The 22,242-nt window shown below is 41.7% G+C and overlaps 1 protein-coding gene across 15 annotated transcripts in view; it reads left to right on the top strand.

The window, feature by feature from the left end:
* ELAVL2 (ELAV like RNA binding protein 2) overlaps positions 1–22,242 on the top strand; it is a 240,280-nt gene that overhangs the window by 140,600 nt on the left and 77,438 nt on the right. For all 15 annotated transcript variants that reach the window (XM_056520561.1, XM_056520532.1, XM_056520556.1 and 12 more), the window contains one exon: positions 11,322–11,475. In XM_056520561.1, the coding sequence (XP_056376536.1) occupies positions 11,322–11,475 (154 nt within the window). The remainder of the gene's footprint in view (positions 1–11,321; positions 11,476–22,242) is intronic.

Raw genomic sequence — 22,242 nt, forward strand, 5'->3', positions numbered from 1 at the left:
AGGATAGTTTTTTCTATGGGTATTTGCTCCTGCTCTGGACAGTTCCTAAAATTGACAAGTGTCAGCAGAGATCACTGTGGACAGACAGAAAGGAAATTCAAAAAGAAAATAACTTCCTGTGGATCATAACAGCAGCTAAGTACTGGAATTTAGATTTTTTAATAGAAGTAATTTACAAATCTGCTTAACTTTCTGGCACCAGTTGATTTAAAAAATAGTTTTCTAGTGGAGTACCCCTTTAAGGTCAAAATGGGCTTGGTCCTTAAGGGGTTAAATTTGCAGCCTCACGCTAAATGGCATATTAGAATACTTTCCCTAGCTTTCTGATCCTTTTGCTATGTAATCTCAAGGCAGCTATGTTAATAGTTTGGTATGGTTTTTTTTCTTATTGTATTATATAAACTGTATTTTCTTAATTTTTCTTTGTGTTTTTTTTTTTATTTTTTTTTATAACCATATGCCTAGTTGCCTACCTTGAGGTCATAAAGGTATTCGCAATTTCTGCAGCAGAACGCAGAGTATGGCAAATTTGGTGGTGAGTGGTACAGCAGAATCCCATTGACAATAAAGAGAGGCTGTTGCACTCGATTTTTCTAGGGCAAAATTCTGCTTGGAAAAAAATGTGAATTAACCTTTTAGAGTAATTTCCCACTACAGAAATTCTTACAATAGCCGCAAGGAATTTGATGCAAAATTTGTATCAAATTCTACCTTGAATCGGATCCTATTTTAATGTGATTTTGCATGAGAAAGTTCCAGTACGGATTCCAATCCATTCTTCTTCTGGAATCCACAAGTAAAATCCCATGAGGTCAATGGGATTTTGAATTTCCACACAAATAAAAAAAAAAAAAAAAGATACCCATTAAAAACTACAGACCACGGCGCAAAAAATGAGCCCTCACATAGCCCCGTACGTGGAAAAATAAAAGTTATAGGGGTCAGAAGTGCAATTTACAATTACCCCGAAAGCTCGCTCGGGGTACAAAAACCCTTAATGGGTACAACTCCACTAAAACTTGACTTTTATTGTGCTCAATATAAAGCCAAAAACATGACAGAAATCAGTGTTTAAAAGTTCAGTGCAATGGGCCCAATATCAAGGTAGATAACTTCCCGCATCAAAAGTGGAGGCCTGTTGGGCTAACCACACTGTGATAGAGTAACTCTCCACTTATATAAGTGCTACCCGGACCATTGCATTTAAAATCACTTAACAAGCCCCCTCTACATGTTTTGATGATTAATCAGTCATCAGTTGGCCTACAGGCCAGAATGCTTCCCCATGTGCCATGGGGGTATATATGGACTGAGGTATCGCATTATTACTACGTGCCCACTCACGTCCAATCATAGTGGCTAGTACTCAAGCGCCAATAAAATGACATTATGTCAATGCCTACCACTGCCGAATAACCTATACAGATGCAGAATATAGGTTAGTAAACCCCACCATGTGACATCACACGCTGTGCCACCTTACCATGATCCTGTGTAAGGTCCTGCGCATGTCAGCGGACATGGAAACTTGCACTTGCAATCATGCGAGAGTTTGGCAAATTCCGCGCATGTCTGTGCACTTATGCCAGCTGGGTTCTCTTTTGCTTGGTTATCCTTCGTGCATGCGCGCCGCACTTAAAAAAAATATCATTGACATTCATTTGCGCTACTACTTGTCTTTCGCACAAGCGCCCACACTTAATTTATAATCGCAGCAGTAGTACATATGTTGATATGAACCAGGGGATGTAGAGCTTCAATACTCCAGTCCACTATTATAATATCATAGAAGAAAACTAACAATTCACTGGTTAAAACAGGTAAATACACAGCAATTGCTTGGGAGTGATTAAATATGGATTAAGGTATTAACTACTGTATTTATCGGCTTATAAGACGCACCCCCATTTTATTAGAGAAATTTAAGTAAAAAAATAAAAATACATATAAGATAAATGACGGACTAAATGCCATATCATCCCTCTAAGTTTGATTTTGCTTGAACTTCAGTTTGGTCCCCCTTCCAGTGCCACATCATTCCTCCCCTTTTATCAGCCCCTGTGCCACATTTACACCCATTCCTCACTGTCTCATCATGCCCCCACGGTCTCATCATGCCCTCCCCCCCCCCCCCCTGTTTTTGATTGATATATATATATATATATATATATATATATATATATATATATATAATATGAATATTTTTTATTTTTTTTTCCCCATCTTCCTTACCTAGCCGCACTCGGCAGGCCAGGTCTAGTGCCGGGTCTTGCGGGCTGCGGTCAGTGAAGCAGGATGAGTGACATCCTCTGCCGGCTGCACAGCATCAGGGACGTCACTCATCATTCGCTGCAGCCGCCGCTGGTCAGTATGGCCGCAGCAACCGCAGCCATTAGAATAGTCACAGCGGCAGCAGCATTGAATGAGTGATGTCCCTGATTGTGCAGCGCAGCTAGCAGATAACGTCACTCATCCTGCTTCACTGAGCAGCCGACACCGGACCTGGCCTGCCGAGCGTGGCTAGGTAAGGAAGATAAAAAAAAACAATACAATAAAATGCAGGGGGGAAAGGGAGGAAAAACAAAGCGGGAGCCGCGCTGTTCACTATAAATCAGTGACAAAAAGATTTATCGGCGTATAACACGCAGGCAGACGTTTTGCCTTGAATTTAAGTTTTAAAAGTGCGTGTTATACGCCGATAAATAAGGTATATTCATATAATATACCTAAAGCAATGTGATATAATCTGTTCCAACCCACCATAAAGTATTCTAGTCTTGATAATAGGTGCAAGAAATTACATATATCATTGTTACACACTATATTAAGTGCTAGTGCTCAATAAAAAATGTAAATCCTAATGTGCAAATCAATTAAAAAAAATTGAGAATATAGTCCATATTATAATACTACTTATGTAACTCCACACACAAAACCTGCCATTCCCAGTAATAACAAAAAATTAATGTTCGGCATTATAATAGCTCATATAATATCCCTAGGGGTATATGTTGAAGCTCTGTTCATCATTCGCATTCCAATCATTATGACACATTTTGACTAGAGATGAGCGAACTTACAGTAAATTCGATTTTTCACAAACTTCTCGGCTCGGCAGTTGACTTATCCTGCATAAATTAGTTCAGCTTTCAGGTGTTCCGGTGGGCTGGAAAAGGTGGATAGCGTCTAGGAAAGAGTCTCCTAGGACTGTATCCACCTTTTTTTTAGCACACGGGAGCACCTGAAAGCTGAACTAATTTATGCAGGATAAGGCTGGGTCCACACTACGTTTTGTCCCATACGGGAGCGCATACGGCAGGAGGGAGCTAAAAGCTCGCGCTCCCGTATGTTACCGTATGCGCTCCCGTATGCCATTCACTTCAATGAGCCGACCGGAGTGAAACGTTCGGTCCGGTCGGCTCATTTTTGCGCCGTATGCGCTTTTACAACCGGACCTAAAACCGTGGTTGACCACAGTTTTAGGTCCGGTTGTAAAAGCGCATACGGCGCAAAAATGAGCCGACCGGACCGAACGTTTCACTCCGGTCGGCTCATTGAAGTGAATGGCATACGGGAGCGCATACGGTCACATACGGGAGCGCGAGGTTTTAGCTCCCCCCTGCCGTATGCGCTCCCGTATGGGACAAAACGTAGTGTGGACCCAGCCTAAGTCAGCAACTGCCGAGCCGAGAAGTTCGTGACGAATCAAATTTACTGTAAGATCGCTCATCTCCAATTATGACCCATAGACTTGTATTGCGGGGGCGGGCCATGACGTCACGATGCTCCGGCCCCTGTATAGCCCGTCATTACGCACAGAGCGAGTTTGCTCTGTGCAGTAATGACAGTGGGGTGCTGCAGCATAGATCCCGGGGATCGCCAGCGGCGGGACCCCTGAGATCAGACATCTCATTTCCTATCCTTAAGGGGTTAACCAATGAGGGTGGAAGAAGTCTTGCTAGTACAACATAAAGAACGCCTCTCTTGCGCATAAAGGCTGATTTGCATATTTTCTTTTCTGATGGTGACTCAAATCTGTCTCTTGTGAAGCTGTTTTGTTGTAATCACCTGCACTGTAAACTTGTGTAGATCCAATGTAATTGCTATAGGGGTCTCGGCCTGAGGCAGAACATTTGCCCAGTTTTCTTGTTGTGGAAACTCCCAAGGATCTGATTAATGCTGGGTTCACACCATTGCTCGTCTAATCGTGAAAGGCTCAGCATGCAAATTCACTAGAAGAATGAAATACTGAGCACTCACCTGATCAAGCTCTTAACAGATGTCTTTATTTCTCAATCTAGTACAAATATCATGGGAAGCAGTGGGCAATGGACAAAGTGCGACATTGTCCATTGCCCACTGTGTTTAGAAAATAAAAATCCTGCACCATCTGTTCTGCCTCCCAAAATATTTGTACTATATTGAGAAATAAAGAGGCATCTGTTATCTGCTTAATCAGGTGAGTGCTCCCTTTTTCATTCATCCTGGAGAAATTGTAGTCACAGAATTTGATGTTACCTACAACAGATGCCTACACTCCAAGTGCAAGTTTAAAGGCACAGGTTTTTCTCAATCTCTTATGCTGCATGATTCTCTCATCTGGGGCAAAAGTTTGAGATAAGAAGCCACACACATGAATTATGCCCTTAGTCCCTTTTTGGTAAAGAACATCTTTTACACAAGAAAAGGCAACCTCTATGAATAATGGTATATGGAGCTCATGATGTAGCCAATCAAAAGACTGGTTTAAGCTCTTGAAAGGCCAGTTTTGCCTCTGCAGGCCATTTCCTGGAGTTCACCTAATCTCTGGGGACAGTGAGCCGTACCACTTAAGTGATGTGGAGATGGATAAACTTCCCATAGTAATTTGTGAATACCAGAAAACGAATGTTCTGCACAGAAGACAACTTTTGTGGACAAATAAGCTTGCACTCTTTACTTTTCAGAGATATATATTATTTTTTAGCTGTATGGTAGTTTTTGTTTAAAGCATTTGTAATAGTGCCAAAATGATGCTTGTGTATGTTGCCATACCAAAGGAAGGTTATTGCATTTTCATGTTTACAACCTCTGCCATGTTCCTTTGTCTTTTACAATCAGATTGTATGATTACGTAGAACGAAAACACTTGCTATAAATATGATCTGCTACTGATGTGGAAATTTTTTTTTTTTTGCTTCCATGTGGAATATTACTACTACTATATGCACATTTAAAATAATTGGAATACCATTATTTTCCTACCAAGACTGTAGTGAACAAATATAAACTCAAGAAAGGGCAAACAGAATCTGGCTCAAAAACTGCAGTGGCAGCTTAGCCTAAAGCAGTGGTTCTTAACCTTGTTGGAGGTGCTGAACCCCACCAGTTTCATATGCGCATTCACCAAACCCTTCTTAATTGGAAAAATAGGATTATAGGCACAGATAAACAAATATTGAATACAGGCAATGGTGATTCAGTGTAAGGATAGGGTTAACTATGAACTAGACACAGTTAGCCAGGCATTAAGTGAAGGCAGTAGTAATTCAGTGTGCCTACCTGTTCCCGTGGCATCCGTGCATCCAGGCTGTTCTCTTGTCAGAGGGACCATCTGGCTGAGCCTGTTTAAGACGCAGCAGGACCAGAAGTGCGTCGCGTGAGGCCGCGCCCGAAGTGGTGTGTTCCAGCGTGGAACGCATGTAGCCGATCGCTTAGGTGCGGAGCCACAAAGGATAGGAGGCTTCCTTTACAGTAGGGTAAAACAGTACTCTGATATCTGTTAGGTGGGACATGATCACCTGCAGCCAATGATGGACAAGCGGGGAATGTCATCACAAATCATATGAGTCGGGTGTGTCTTGACCTCCGGCGAACCCGCGAGACTGACTCACCGAACCCTTGGGGTTCGACCGAACCCAGGTTAAGAACCACTGGCCTAAAGGTTCTCAGTCGCTTTAGAATTATTTGGATATGTATATGATGAACAGAGATGTTGGGGAGAACACAAAGATGACATACAGTTAAACCACCATCCAGAAAATGTAATAAGCAGATTCTTGAAATATCATTGGTCCAAAGGGCATGTCTAAATATTTAAAATCTTGGGTATTCAACACCATTTTTTGTTTATCCCTTTTATGGATGCATATTAAATTGTAGGATCAGACAGTTCATAAATAAAGAGCAATGGTTATTTGTTCTTATCCTTAATTATATTTAGACCAAGGTAATCGCTTTCATTTGCTGGAGAGGAGGATTTTTATATAAAGTGTGTGTGTGTGTGTGTATATAGGTGTATATGTGTGTGTGTATGTATGTATATATATATATATATATATATATATATATATAATAAATAAAAATTATAATTTTTTGTTTTTTGGACTTTACCATAATTCTCAGGAACAAAGAATAGGCTCTGTCCTGGTGCCTATTTTTACTTACCTTGTTGATAATCTCTGCTGATGACATAGTAAACACACTGCAGCCATTCCTTTTATCCAGAGAAAATAGTGTACAGGTTGCAGATTTCTGCAACTGTTGTCAGTTTCACTGCCAAGTAGAAACACAATCTTAAATAGGTTGGCGCAATAGTGCATCACTGGACCACTGCTTTATTTAATCTTGGACCCCTGTTCTTGTGATTGGGCGTTTTAGTGGTTCACCCCTAATGTTCAGATGCTTACTACCTGTGGATATGTATTAAAGGGAAGCTGTCATCAATGTCACCCACACTAACCTGTTGGTACAGGCTGGTAGTGCTGGGGACACTGATGATAAAGATACTTGCCTATCCTTGATCTGAGGTCCTATTCCTCGTTATCTATCTTGTTCAGGTGGCAGACTTGGTGCACGGGCAGCGCTTTAGGAGCAGGTTGATGTTAGATGCTACTTCTTCAATCGGCCCTGCTGCGAGCAGGCTTGGGGAAGCAGCATCGGTGATGTCTGCATGCTCCTGGAGCTGCGCCCCAACAAGGAGGATAACTGGCACACAGGGCCACAGATCATGAAGTTTTGTTATGTCACCCGCACTACCCTACCCGCCTGTACCAACAGGTTTGTGCGAGTGACGCTGATGAGATTCCCTCTAAATTGTAATCTTGGGATTTGTAATTTGTTTTAAAGAGGTATTCAGATTTAAATTACTGGATAAAAGTATGTGATGGTGATGCTCAAACTTCTGGGGCTCCCCGTGATCTTTAGAACAGATCGAAAAGCGTTGGCATTTTGAGGAGCATTTTGCTTTTTATCCTATTTTATATGATCCACTATGTTTTAATCACATTTTTCTAATAAAGTTGGCTTTTATATGGGAGCTGGATGCCATTTTTTCCTGGCTGCTCTTGAGATCACTAGAGATGAGCGAAGTTACAATGATTCGATTAGTCACTAACTTCTCGGCTCGGCGGTTGCTGACTTTAGCCTGCATCTATTAGTTCAGCTTTCAGGTGCTCCGGTGGGCTGGAAAAGGTGGATACAGTCCTAGGAGAGTCTCTAGCCCACCGGAGCACCTGAAAGCTGAACTAATTTATGCAGGATAAAGTCAGCAACCGCCGAGCTGCGAGGTTCGTATCACTGTAACTTCGCTCATCTCTAGGGATCACAAAGGACCTCAGCATTTGGATCCCCCATGATCTCGCTTATTACCTACCCCAGTGTTTCCCAACCAGGGTGCCTCCAGATGTTGCAAAACTACAACTCCCAGCTTGCCTAGACCAACTTTGGCTGTCCAGGCATTCTGGGAGTTGTAGTTTTGCAACACCTGGAGGCACGCTGGTTGGGAAACACTGACCTATCCTATGGATAAGGGGATGAGTTAATATTGAATACCTTTTTAAGGATACATTCACGAGTGTATAATATGCTGCAGCATTTAAAAACAATAAATAACATTTGTTGCAGATTTTCCTGCAAGGAATTATGTTCGTGTAAACGTACCTCCTATGATATATTCATATGTGCATAATTTTCAGCGGGTTTTGCTATCTATTAAAGTTAGTAGGTTGCAAAATATAGAACAAAATTATGCATTTGTGAACGTACACTAAGGGCTCGTTCACATGGGCGAATCCACAGCGTGTTTTATGCTGCAGATCTGCTGACTATGGAACCTTAGTGTGCCTCCAGATGTGCCACACTGCTGCGATGTGCGAGTCGCCGAGCGCATGCGCGTTGTACTTGCACACATTGTGGCCTCTCTCCCTAAGCTAGGCCAAGAGCAGCCGCGATGTGTGCGAATATACTGCACATGCGAGCTGCTACTCTCTCATCGCAGTGTGTCTGCCCGTAGCTGCGGATTGCTGCTCCGAGCAGGCACATCTGAAGCACACTGTAGGGATCCATTGTCGGTGGATCTGCCTGTGTGAATGAGCCCTTAGGGTGTATTCACACACAGTATCATGCACAAATTGTATGCTGCAGATTTGAAGTGTTGTTCATTCATTTAGTTTACATTGAAATCTTTACATTGAATGTTTAACATCAAGTATGCACATGATGCTGTATGTCTGAATATACCCCGAGGGTCAGTTCACATGTCCTAGCAGTTTTTTTTATTTTTTCTGCTCAATAGCATTTTCGTTTTTGCTGCAGCAAACTAATCTGCCAACTAATCATTTATGAAAGTAATGGTTAGTTCCAGCCCTAGTATTTGTGGTTGGGCTGCTGTAATAACATACTTGTTCTGCTGTTAAATAGTATTACAGTATCTAAAAATAGTAGATATAATGCTGGGGACAGAGTAAAAATGGTAATATTCGCCTACCTCAGTTCCCCACAGCTCCCGTTCCACTGACTTAGTCCCCCACTGGTTGCCAATTGTTTCTGTTCTAAAGTTGACATTACTTAGCAGGACCTGCAGACTACGGGCAGTGACTGGCTGAGTGGGCAGATCTACGGGCAGTGACTGGCTGAGTGGGCAGATCTACGGGCAGTGACTGGCTGAGTGGGCAGATCCTGCTCTAACATCTCACAACAGCAACAAGTGGAAACCAGCAGGGACTGAATTGAGAGCTGCAGGAGGACTTTTTTTTATTTTTTATTTAACCCTGTCCCCAGCAACATATAAATTGAATTTGTTTTTCTTCCTTGCTTTTTTGTAAAGGCCAAATAGTACTAACGAGTGTTTTTTTGCCATTATTTATTGGGCAAAATTGCAGGAAAAATACTGGAGATGTCTGTCCTGATACCGTTTTTAAAGACAGAGTACCAATACTTTTGTCAAGTACTCGCCTATACCAATATCTGATGCTTTTAATTTTTTTATTGCATGTGACAGAATAGGTAGCTTTAGACTTAGCATTAGGCAAAAGTCGAACACGAAGCCCTTATTAAAATATGTCCCCAGTAGTTAGGTAGAGAAACCCCCAGTAAGCAGGGAACCCTCCCAATTTAGGTATAAGCCCTCAGTAATTGGTTACTGAGAACCTCCTATTAGGTAGATGTCCCTATTAAGTAGTTTCTCCCAATAGGTTCCCTTCAAAATAAAAAATGAAAATCCCACTTACCTTGCCATTGCCCCTATACTAAGGCCTCTACATCTTCCCCTCTTATAGTAGTGTAGGACCTTTTCCTCTTCTCTATTATCCGGAGTGGTGCAGGACCTGTCACAGGCTGAAATTACGTCCTTTCAGATAATAGAGCAAACTGCGAAGGGCCTCAGCACAGCAAGGGAAGAGAGCTAAGGGATTTTTTTATATGGTCTGCGGGTATCTGACATTTGCAAATGTCTGGTTTTGGCAGCTATGCCAGAAGAAAGCAACTTAATGGGCATGGTTTTGTTTTTAAATTGTTCTTAATTATTCTGTTGTTTAGTAAATAAAATTTTAGTATCCTTGTTAAAAATTAAATGGTGAACTGTAGGTACCTTTTGGGCACCCCTGCCAATCAGTAGTATGGGCACTGAACAGCTAAGTGGAAAGTCTATTAATAGTATTTAATCACTTCGTCCTATGGGGTCACCCCCTCCAGTGTAAGCCCACTATTAAGGGATTCACTAAAACCTTTATTAAATTATATTAATATCTTAAATTATTTAAAACACGTGAGTTAAAATTCTCAGTGCTGCTCACTTAATACCACCGATATATGGGAATTTTTTATTGGGTAGGTAGGTAGTACCCCAGTATTGGAGGTTTCTCTCACCTTCCTGTTAATACTGGTTTTAATGTATTTGTCCTGGACTACCATCCACCAAATCCCATAGATGTATTTTGGATGCCTTTCTAATGACCCTGCTATCCAATTGTGAATGCTCTATCCAGTTATGGGAGGCCTCTCACTTGCCTTCCCTGCTTGGATGCATGTCAGATGTCATCTCATTATTACTCAATTTTTTCCTGATAAAGTGGCAGCACTGGTTAAAATCCTAACTTCTGCCTCCCAGACAGTTCGCCATAACCTGGCTTTATCAAGGGTTATTGAGGCTTGATAACCCTTGACAAAGTTAGCTTATGGCAAAACGTCGGGGAGGCTAAAGTTAGGATTTTAACCAGTGCTGCCACTTTAACAGGAAAAAAAGAGTAAGGCCCCTACCACACTACATAGTTACTCAATTTTCGAAGTACTGTCAGAAAATCGGCAGTAAAACGGCAGTTACAAAGTCCTAAACGACCGTTACAAAAATCCCATAGACTATAAGTTAGTAACGGGAGAAATAGTTCATGAACTATTTCTCCCGTTGCTATCTTCCGTCACAAAATATCGTCCGTTTTTAATAATGGACTATAACAGGATAAAACGTCTATTAGAAAAATCCCATAGACTACAATGGGATTTTCGAACGGCCGTATAGGATTTTGTAACTGCCGTTTTACTGCAGTATTTCACTGAAAAACTTTTAAAAAATAAATACTGTATTGTGAATAGACCTGCTGACGTGGGACTTATGGCTTACTGCAGTGTTTCCCAACCAGGGTGCCTCCAGGTGTTGCAAAACTACAACTTCCAGCATGCACGGACAGCCTTTGGCTTTCCAGGCATACTGGGAGTTGTAGTTTTGCAACACCTGGAGGCACCCTGGTTGGGAAACACTGGCTTACTGATTGACCAGTGCAGTGCATGTTATCAAAACCTGTGTAGAGGAGTCGTGAAGTTGCAAATAGCAACCAATCTCGTTGCCATGGGCAGCTTCACTACTTTTCCTCAACAGAGGTTGTGATAAATCTCCCACCTTTAAGTTTTAGTGACTCAAATTAAAAGTATATTTAAGTACTGTTATAGAGAATAGCATTTTACCTTACCAGAAAATGCAAGCATTTTTTATCAATCTTTAAAATTTTAAAATATGTACATCATTAGTACATTAAATCTGAAAACTTTTTTTTTTTTTTTTCTTTAAGGTTTCTTATGCTCGCCCCAGTTCAGCATCTATTAGGGATGCAAACCTGTATGTCAGTGGACTTCCAAAAACAATGACACAGAAAGAGCTGGAACAACTGTTCTCTCAGTACGGTCGCATTATTACCTCTCGTATTCTTGTTGACCAAGTCACTGGTAAGTACACTATAATGGTGTGTACCACTTATGTTTTACACTTTTTTTTTTTTTTTTGTCAAGCTGTAAAGTATTCTTCCCTTACATACAGCAGTCTTGCCTCCAGAACACATACTAAAGGTGGTGATATGTGGGCCAGAAAATGCAATTTTCTGCTGGAGGTGTTCATAAATATGCATGTACAAAAATAGATTGTTGAATGTAGTAAGCCAGTCTGAGTCATTTCCACCCTGAAGTGCAGGTTTGGAATCATTTTCATGACTTGTAATAAATTTACAGCTGCTATAATCTTCATTTCCAAGTTGCTGTGTAGAAATGGTCCCCCTGCTCCTTCTAAAATGCTAATAAACAATCTTATTTTTACAGAAAGTGAAATTTTATGCAAAAATGCACAGCTGGTTCTCCAAGACATAAGGCACAAGGCTATAGCTGGTAGTTGGTCATAAGATTTTGAGATTTTACTTTGTTAAAAGGATAGTGAATTAGACATGCTAATAATTAGATATTTAGACTTTTGTGACTCTTGTATTCTGAACTAATGTTCAATACGTAGTCATTTAGATAAATTTTATTTGTATAGGTAATTGTTTTTTTTCTTGATAATTTGGAAATAACTGTGTGTGAAAGTGTTCTTTCATCTTGTTTTGGAGCAATCATTTTTGAATGTGATAACATATATTCTGCACTGGGTCCCCCTTACCTACTCGGTCAGTCATCCCAGGGTAGTCTACTCTGGTTTGCCCGTGAAAAGCCCCCATCATAAAAAATTAAATCACCCTTTATCTCGATTTTACTAAAAAAACTTTTTTTTTTTTTTAATTTAAATCAACTGGTGCCAGAAAATTAATTTGTTAATTACTTCTGTTTAAAAATATTAATCCTTCCAGTACTTATCAGCTGCTATATGCGCCACAAGAAGTGCTTTTCTTTTTTACTTTCCTTTCTGACCACAGTGCTCTCTGCTGACACCTCTGTCCATGTTAGGAACTGTCCAGAGAAGGAGCAAATCCCCATAGCAAACCTCTCCTGCTCCGGACAGTTCCTAAAATGGACAGAGGTGTCAGCAGAGACCACTGTGGTCAGACAGAAAGGAAATTCATAAAGAAAAGAACTTCCTGTGGAGCATATAACAGCTGATAAGTAATGGAAGGATTAAGATTTTTTAAGTAATATACAGATCTGTTTAACTTTCTGGCACCAGTTGATTTAAAAAAAAAATTTCCAGCGGAGTACCCCTTTAATTTCCGAACTATCAAAATATAATGTTAATGATCCCATATGGTGAATTGCTGCTTTTTGGCCACATCACATCCCAAAAAATGTAATAAGTGATCAAAAAGTCATACACAAAAGTGGTTCCGATAAAAGCTACAGATCAAAAAAAATAAGCCGTACCTTTTATGGTAAAATAAATGGTGTTTCAAAGTACAATTGGTCACTCAAAATAACAAGCCCTCATATGGGGCTGTGGATGGAAAAATATGGAGTGGGATTGTGATGTCATCCTGCTTCATACCGTGCAGCCCCCATTTGGAATCAACAGCCACGGGCCGTGGCTAATAGCCTGGAATGGAGATTGCCGATACCAGGCTATTAACCCTTTAGGTCCTGCGACCAAAGTTGATCACTGGACCTAATTCGCTTGCAGGGGGAGGTGACAGGCTTCCGTTCTCTGAACAGAAGTCCTGCGCCCGCGGCTCAGAACTCCTTAATTTCCAGCGCCGCGGGTCACAACTCCTTAATTTCCAGCGCCGCAGCTCACAGGAGGAGGAGAACAGTGCCTGCGGGTGACATGATTAGTCCCCCAATGTGGGGACAGTGCTGTAGCTAGGGGGGGAGAGGAAAAGCAGAGCAGCACCCACGGGTCAAATATGATTAGCTCCCCAGCGCACTGCTGCTGATAATTCATTCAAGAGGGGGGGGGGAGCTCACGGGTTAGAGGGAAAGGAGTGAAAAAAATACCGTCAAAAACCGTGGAACCGCCATAAGTTTTAAAAATACTGATACACATTTTTGGGCATACTGCCCAGCACTAATTTAGACCCCACAGATTTTTGGAACAGTGGGTCGTGAATTTGAAAAATTACTCTCCATTTTCACGGACCACTATTCCAAAAATCTGCACCTCTTGTTACATTACATGAGGGGTGTAGTTTCCAAAATGTCACATGAGGGGGTTTTCACTGTCCGGGAACCATGGGAGCTTTGTAAATGTGGCCCCTGACTTCAATTTCAACCAAAATCCTCTCTCGGTCACCCTCCTCCCCTTCTGTACCCTAACGTTAGACCCGCACAGCAGACTACGTCCACATATTGGGTATTTCCATACTCGGGAGAAATTGGGTTACACATTATGGGGGACTTTTTCTCCTTTTACCCCTTGTGAAATGAAAATAAAACATTAGGGTTAAACAAGCATTTTTGTGTTAAAAAAAAAAAAAATAATAATTTTCATGGGCCAATGTTCTAAAATTGTGTCAAACACCTGTGGGGTGTAAATGCTCACTGCACCCCTCATTACTTTCTTTTAGGGGTATAGTTTCCAAAATGGAGTCACATGTTGGGGGTTTACACTGTCTGGGTACCATGGGGGCTTTGTAAATGCAACATGTCCCCCAAAAACTATTCCAGCCAAATTCTCTGTCCAAAAGCCAAATGGCGCTCCTTCCCTTCCGAGCCATACCATGCACCTGCAGAGCACTTTACACCCACATATGGGGTACTTTCATACTTGGGAGAAATCGGGTAACACATTTTGAGGGGGCTTTTAATCCCATGTGAAAATGAAAAATTGGTGTTCCACCAGCATTTTAGTGTAAACGTTTTAATATTTCATTTTCATGGCCCACTTTTCCAAAACTATCAAGCCCCTGTGGGGTGTAAATGCTCACTGCCTTCCTTATTACATTCCTTAAAGGGTAGCTCCCACCATCATGATTCTTTTTTTCTGTCCCCGCCTATTGCCCTTCTATCCCTGCCTTTATTTTTTTATTTTTTTTTACTATTTTTAAAATGGCATTTAGTCTGCCTGGCAGTGTGCTCACTACCAGGCAGACTTCCCCAGCAGGCACCACGTCACTGATGCCTACTGGGGCCGACACTTCCGCCCTTAGTTCTCCTAACAGGGTGCCTCCAGCTGTTTCACCACTACAACTCCCAGCATTCCCTGACATCTATTGGCTGTCAGGGCATGCTGGGAGTTGTAGTGGTAAAACAACTGGAGGCACCCAGGACAGGAGCTTTATGGGAGAAGGAGTGAGCCAGGAGCCGATGCGGGAGGGACGGGTGTGGGGGAGCCTCTTCCTGCCGCTCGGTGAGTAACACCCAAACACCCCTCCGTGCCCCCCTTACCTTGCAGCAGCGCACCCCATCCCCCCACCTCACCTTGCAGCAGCGCCCCCAGCCCCCCGTACCTTGCAGCAGCACCCCTACCGCACCTTGCAGGAGCAGCCAACCCCCCGCGCCCCCCGTACCTTGCAGGAGCAGCACCCCCGCACCTTGCAGCAGGGCCATCGGCGAGTGCGGGAAGCCGATGCGCAGCCCTGGCTGTTACTGCGCAAAATTTCGACTGATGCCCTGCCGGAATCAGTCGAAATTTTGCAGTGACGTCACTCCGCACTGCATTCGGCCACTAGGAGGGCGCCCCCTAGTGGCCGAATTTCAAATTGCTTTTAAAATGTTATAAAAGCATTTTTTTTAAATAAAAGTATATTAGAGATATGTTGTAGTACTTAAGTACTACAACATATCAAAAAAAAATTCATGACAGTGCCCATTTAAGGGGTGTACTTTTCAAAATGGAGTCACGTGGGGGGTTTTAACTGTTTGGGTACCATGGAGGCTATGTAAGTGCAACATGGCCCCCGAAAACTATTCCAAACAAATTCACTCTCCAAAAGCCAATTGTCACTCCTTCCCTTAGGAACCATACCATGCACCCGCAGAGCACTTTCCAACCCTACATAGGGTATTTCCATACATATTGGCTTACAAATCTTGAGGGTTTTTCTCCTATTACCTCTTGTAAAAATGAATAATTTGGGACTACGACAACATAGTCATAGTTAGTATGGTTGAAAAAAGACATACATCCATCAAGTCCAACCAGGGAATTGAAGTGAAGGGTGTAAGGGGATAAGGGGAAGGGATGTAGTTTTATAATTCTGCATAAGCATTAATGTTATTTTATTCCAGGAATGTATCTAACCCTGTTTTAAAGCTGTTAATTGTTCCTGCTGTGACCAGTTCCTGAGTTAGACCGTTCCATAAATTCACAGTCCTCACTGTAAAGAAGGCGTGTCGCCCCTTTAGACTAAACCTTTTCTTCTCCAGACAGAGGGAGTGCCCCCTCATCCTTTGGGGGGGGGGGGGGGGGGTTTAACCTGGAACAGTTTTTCTCCATATTTTTTGTGTGGGCCATTTATATACTTATATACGTTTATCATATCCCCCCTTAAACGTCTCTTCTCAAGACTAAACAATTGTAACTCCTTTAATCGCTCCTCATAGCTAAGATGTTCCATGCCCCATATTAGTTTAGTCGCACGTCTCTGCACCCTTTCTAACTCTGCAGTGTCCCTTTTATGAACAGGCGACCAAAACTGAACAGCATATTCCAGCTGAGGCCGTACCATTGCTTTATAAAGGGGGAGTATTATGTCCCTGTCCCTTGAGTCCATGCCTCTTTTTATACATGACAATATCCTGCCGGCTTTGGAAGCAGCAGCCTGACATTGCATGCTATTCTGTAGTCTGTGATCTACAAGTACACCCAGATCCTTCTCTCCCAGTGACTCTGCCAGTTTAATCCCCCCTAAGACATACGATGCATGCATGTTATACGATGTATGCATGTTATACGATGCATGCAGACATACGATGCATGCATGTTTAAAAAAAAGATTTTGACTTTTCACCTCCAGTTTTCTGCTATAAACACATAGCGGTAAGCAAACTTTCTGAATGTCTTTTTGAAATCTTTGAGGGGTGCAGTTTATATAATAAGGGTAATTTAGGGGGATGTCTACAGTGTTGTAGAGAAAAAAAACTACAGGGTGGACCATTTATATGGATACACCTTAATAAAATAGGAATGGTTGGTGATATTAACTTCCTGTTTGTGGCACATTAGTATATGTGAGGGGGGAAACTTTTCAAGATGGGTGGTGACCATGGCAGGCATTTTGAAGTTTGCCATTTTGAATCCAACTTTTGTTTTTTCAATAGGAAGAGGGTCATGTGACACATCAAACTTATTGGGAATTTCACAAGAAAAACAATGATGTGCTTGGTTTTAAGGTAACTTTATTCTTTCATGAGTTATTTACAAGTTTCTGATCACTTATAAAATGTGTTCAATGTGCTGCCCATTGTGTTGGATTGTCAATGCAACCCTCTTCTCCCACTCTTCACACACTGATAGCAACACCGCAGGAGAAATGCTAGCACAGGCTTCCAGTATCCGTAGTTTCAGGTAGAGATGAGCGAACTTACAGTAAATTTGATTCGTCACGAACTTCTCGGCTCGGCAGTTGATGACTTATCCTGCATAAATTAGTTCAGCTTTCAGGTGCTCCGGTGGGCTGGAAAAGGTGAATACAGTCCCAGGAGACTCTTTCCTAGGACTGTATCCACCTTTTCCAGCCCACCGGAGCACCTGAAAGCTGAACTCATTTATGCAGGATAAGTAATCAACTGCCGAGCCGAGAAGTTAGTGACTAATCGAATTTACTGTAAGTTCGCTCATCTCTAGTTTCAGGTGCTGCACATCTTGTATCTTCACAGCATAGACAATTGCCTTCATATGACCCCAAAGATAAGTCTAAGGGGGTCATGTTTGATGCCATTCAACTGGCCCACGACGACCAATCCACTTTCTAGGAAATTGTTCATCTAGGATTGCTCGGACCTGGCACGTTCCCTGAGTTTTTCCAGCAAGATGGTGCACCACCACATTGTGGGTGTCAGGTCCGAGCATTCCTAGATGAACAGTTTCCTGGAAAGTGGATTGGTCGTCGTGGGCCAGTTGAATGGCATCAAACATGACCCCCTTAGACTTATCTTTGGGGTCATATGAAGGCAATTGTCTATGCTGTGAAGATACGAGATGTGCAGCGCCTGAAACTACGGATACTGGAAGCCTGTGCTAGCATTTCTCCTGCGGTGTATATAGTAGTATATAGCAGTGTATACGGATACTGGAAGCCAGTGCTAGCATTTCTCCTGCGGTGTTGCTATCAGTGTGTGAAGAGTGGGAGAAGAGGGTTGCATTGACAATCCAACACAATGGGCAGCACATTGAACACATTTTATAAGTGGTCAGAAACTTGTAAATAACTCATGAAAGAATAAATTTACGTTAAAACCAAGCATCATTGTTCTTCTTGTGAAATTTCCAATAAGTTCGATTTCACATGACCCTCTTCCTATTGAAAAAACAAAAGTTGGATTCAAAATCGCCGCCATGGTCACCACCCATCTTGAAAAGTTTCCCCCCCCTCACATATACTAATGTGTCACAAACAGGAAGTTAATATCACCAACCATTCCCATTTTATTAAGGTGTATCCATATAAATGGCCCACCCTGTACTTGTCCAAGGGACTGGTAGGTAAAATAATTTCAACCAAAATAGTAGTTAATCAAGGTCTTTATTTGTTTCTGCACATGTATACTTTATAATGACACCTTTCCTTTTTTCACCACTTATGCTCTCAAACAAAAAAAAATTGTCAGGTGAAATTGAAAAAAAATGCTAATTTGGGGGTTTTCTTTTTTTTTTGCCATTCACCTTGTGCTCAAACTTACATATTATTTTGATACTTTAGGTCAGCCTTATTATACAAATGCAAAATTTTAGTTTGTCATGTCTTAATTTTTTTTTTTACTTTGTAATAAAAAAAAAATAAAAAAATCCCTGACCCCTATAATTTATTTATCCGTATACTGGGCTGAATGAGGGCTCATGTTTTTTTTTTTTTTTTTTAACTTTAACGCCATTTACCATACGGGATATAAAATGTAATTTTTTAATAGTTTGATCAATTACGCACATGCCAATACCAAATATGTTTATTTCACATGCCAATAACAAATGTTTATTTTTATTATGTTTACATATTTTTATATGGTAAAGAGGGGTGATATGAACTTTTATGTGGAAGGGGTTAACCCCTTAAGGACCAATACAAATAAACCTGTACGCCCATGAAAGAGCAGGTCTGTTTTTTCAAATCGGGGATGTCTGTCTTTATTAGAGAATAACTCTGGTAACGTTTTGCCAATCACGATAATTCTGACATTGTTTTTTTGTCACAAGTTGTCCTTCATGTACATAGTAAAAGTAAGCCGATATCATTTGTAGTTTTTTTTTACAATGCAAAAAATCATGAAATTTTTACAAAAAATTTAGATTTTTTGCTATTTTAACACTAATGGGTTGCATATATTTATACTTACTGACCAAATAGTTTATGAAACTTATACTTTCAGATGTCTACTTTATTTTGACGTCATTTTTTTTGTTTCTAATTAACATTTTAAATTAGTTAGAAGCCTAACAATTTAACTTGAAATTTAGGAAATTTAGAAAATTTGAAAGGTTTGCAGGAATTAAAAGGTAGTAGAACATAGGAACCCCCCCCCCCCCCCCCACATAACCCCATTTTAAAAACTAGACCCCTCAAGGTATTCGCTCGGGGGGTACAGTGAGTATTTTAACACCATAGTTTTTTGGCAGGAATTATTACAAAGTCAGTGTTGAAAATTCGAAATTTGCAATTTTTCACAAATGCATCATTTGGGGGGCATATTTTTTGTACATCACTTCTAATATTGAAAGAAATGCACCCTATATTTTATTAAGCTGCTTGTCCCACATTCGGAAATACCCCTGCTTAGGCCATATATGGTTCCTTGGCCGCGTGGTAGGACTCAGGAGAGGAGCGCCATTTGGCTTTCAGGGCAGAACAGTACCCCCACCCCCACAAGTGACCCCATTTATATACCGCACCCCTACAAGTTATTGGCTGGACCAGGGACCTCTCTGATTGGTCCTTGGTCGGCTGGCAGTATAACGCGTCTGTCTGTGACAGTTAAGGCTCCTGATGGATATATCTGCCATGTTGTCGGAATAAGCACCCGCTCATGGCGAATATATCCATCACTGCTGCGGCTGGGTATCTGTGTGTCCGCTCATGACTGCCGGCGGGAAATCCGTCGCTATGAGTGGACACACAAAGCTACCCAGCCGCAGTAGGGAGCTCATTACTGTGACTGCTGCATAATGTGTAGGATCACATGGTGGACATCCGCAGCATGTAATATGTCTGCCAATGCGATCCAAACATTATGCATTTTTTTTTATTAGATTCATTTAATGTATTTTTAATATATTTTTTTTTTTTTACACTTTTATTGCACTTTTATTTTATTTATTTATTTTTACACTTTTTAATGCTTTGGAATACTTAGTATTCCAAAGCATTGCAGTTATATGCTGCCTGCCAGTTTTCACTAGCAGGCAGCATATCAGGACGTGCCTCTTGCACGTCCTTTCAGGAATACCCAGGGCAGACCTTGGGGGTCTTTGTAGGACCCCCGGCTGCCCAGGTATGCAGCAGCACCCCGCGATGCTCCGGGAGAGACAGAGGGAGCCCCCTCCCTCTCAGAACTCCTTACAGCGCGCGGTCACTTCTGACCGCGGCTGTAAGGGTTAAACTGTCGGGAGTGAAGTGAACTTCACTCCCAGCAGTGCGGCAGGCCTCGGCCAGCCGCGGCCACACACAGCACCCTGCGATCGCGATGCGGGGTGCTGCAGTGGAGACAGAGGGAGCCACCTCCCTCTGTCATAACACTTACAACCCGCAGTCGCTTCCGACCGCGGCTGTAAGGTTTAAAACTGCCGGGACCGAAGCTTACTTCGGTCCCGGCAGTGCAGCAGGGTCCCGGCTGTGTGATACAGCCGAGTCCCTGCCGCGATCTCGTGGGTGCACTGGGCAGCACCCACGAGAATAATGGACGAGTATAGACGTCCAGGTGCCCGAACGCCCGCCAACCTGGACGTCTATACTCGTCCATGGTCGTTAACGGGTTAACAGGTGTTTTTAAACTTTTTTAAATACACTTTTTTTTTAGGAGGAATAATTTAGATTCCTCATACAGATCAATGCAGTTCTATTGAATGCCATTGATCTGTGTTCATTTGGTTGATCCTGCTCAAGGCAAGCTCAATCAAATTCAGATCTATGGGGGCAGCCATGAATGCAGGGGTAAGCCCTCCTGCTAACTCCACAGGGGATCGCCCCCACGATCGCGCCCTGGGGGTGTATTTGATCCACTCCACTAGACCACCAGGGATGCCAGGCTATTAACGGTAGCCCCCGGCTCCGGAGGCCGCAGAGTATCGAGCAGGCTCGAGTCAGGAGCCTGCTCCATACACCCTCACACTGCATAAAAAAATTAATAAAAAAAGTCTGTCCGGCCCTGCTTGCCAGATACAGGCCTAAATTTATAAAAATTCACCTGCCCGGAACTACATGTCCCTGGCGTCGGATAATACGATTTCCACATCCCTGGTCTAACATTAGAGCCCCTCAAATTCACTTCAAACTGATTTCAGACTTTGAAATGCTCGTGAAAAATTGGAAAATTGCTGCTAAACTTTGAAGCAATTTAATGTCTTCAATAAGTAAAAGCATGTCAACTTAAGTAGACATATTGGCCCTCATTTACTAAGAAAATCGGGTTGTTAGTCTATGTTGCTTTCTTACCCGACTGCTTTTTTTCCCCTGGTATTTATTATTATGTCGCATCCTGTTTGTCGCACTGGGTTTTGTTGGTTTTGGTTTCCAACTCCTCTGAGCTGTCGGGAAAAAATCCACAACAATACAACAAATTCGGGTTGGAAACCTTTATAAATACGTGGGAAAGCTCAGAAATGTCGGGTTACGCCCCTTTTTCGGGTTTGGGAGAATCCACATTGGGTCCGTCGGGAAAAAATGTCGCATTGTGTCGCAGACTGGCGCACGATGTCTGCGACAAAAGAGGTTGGGTTTAGAATAGTAAATGAGGGCCATTGTATATGTGAATCAATGTCATTTATTTGGTATGCCCATTTTCCTTTTAAGCAGAGCATTGCAAATGTTTCCATTCTTCATGAAATTTTGAATTTTTTTTTACAAAGAAATTATGCATGTATGATGCAGTATCTGGCGGTTGTCTGTTATTCATCCTGCTTTCTCCGCAGCAATCCAATCTGAGGAAGGTCAGTTTAGACCGAAACATTACTAATTTAATTGCTAATATAGCTGAACATGTATTATCACTAAAGTGGAGTGCCAAGTTTTTTTTTTACATGATGATTAGGCTTTGGCTCCTACCGATGCTCCCACAACCATTAGTGTGTTGTATTTCTAGAACTATAAATCATTTATGTACTTTTTATGGTTTACTATGTTTACACAATAAACTAGTTGTGCATTTGCATATTCTGGAAGCTGTAACGTTTTTATTTTCATTCAATGCGGAGTAAGGTTTTTTTTATTTATTTTTTGAAGGATGAGTTGACATTTTTAGTGGTACCATTTTGGGGTACATGTGACCTTTTGATCACTTTTTAATTTCATTTTTACAAAGGCAGGATTAACAAAGGGGTAATTTTGACAGTTTTTATTTTTATTTTATGGTGTACGTAGTGAGGGGCAAATAATGGGATGATTTTATTGTTCTAGTTATTGATGTGGCAATACCAATTAAGTGTATTTTTGT

This window comes from Hyla sarda, chromosome 1, assembly GCF_029499605.1.
Source record: "Hyla sarda isolate aHylSar1 chromosome 1, aHylSar1.hap1, whole genome shotgun sequence".
NCBI classification, from domain to species: Eukaryota; Metazoa; Chordata; class Amphibia; order Anura; family Hylidae; genus Hyla; species Hyla sarda.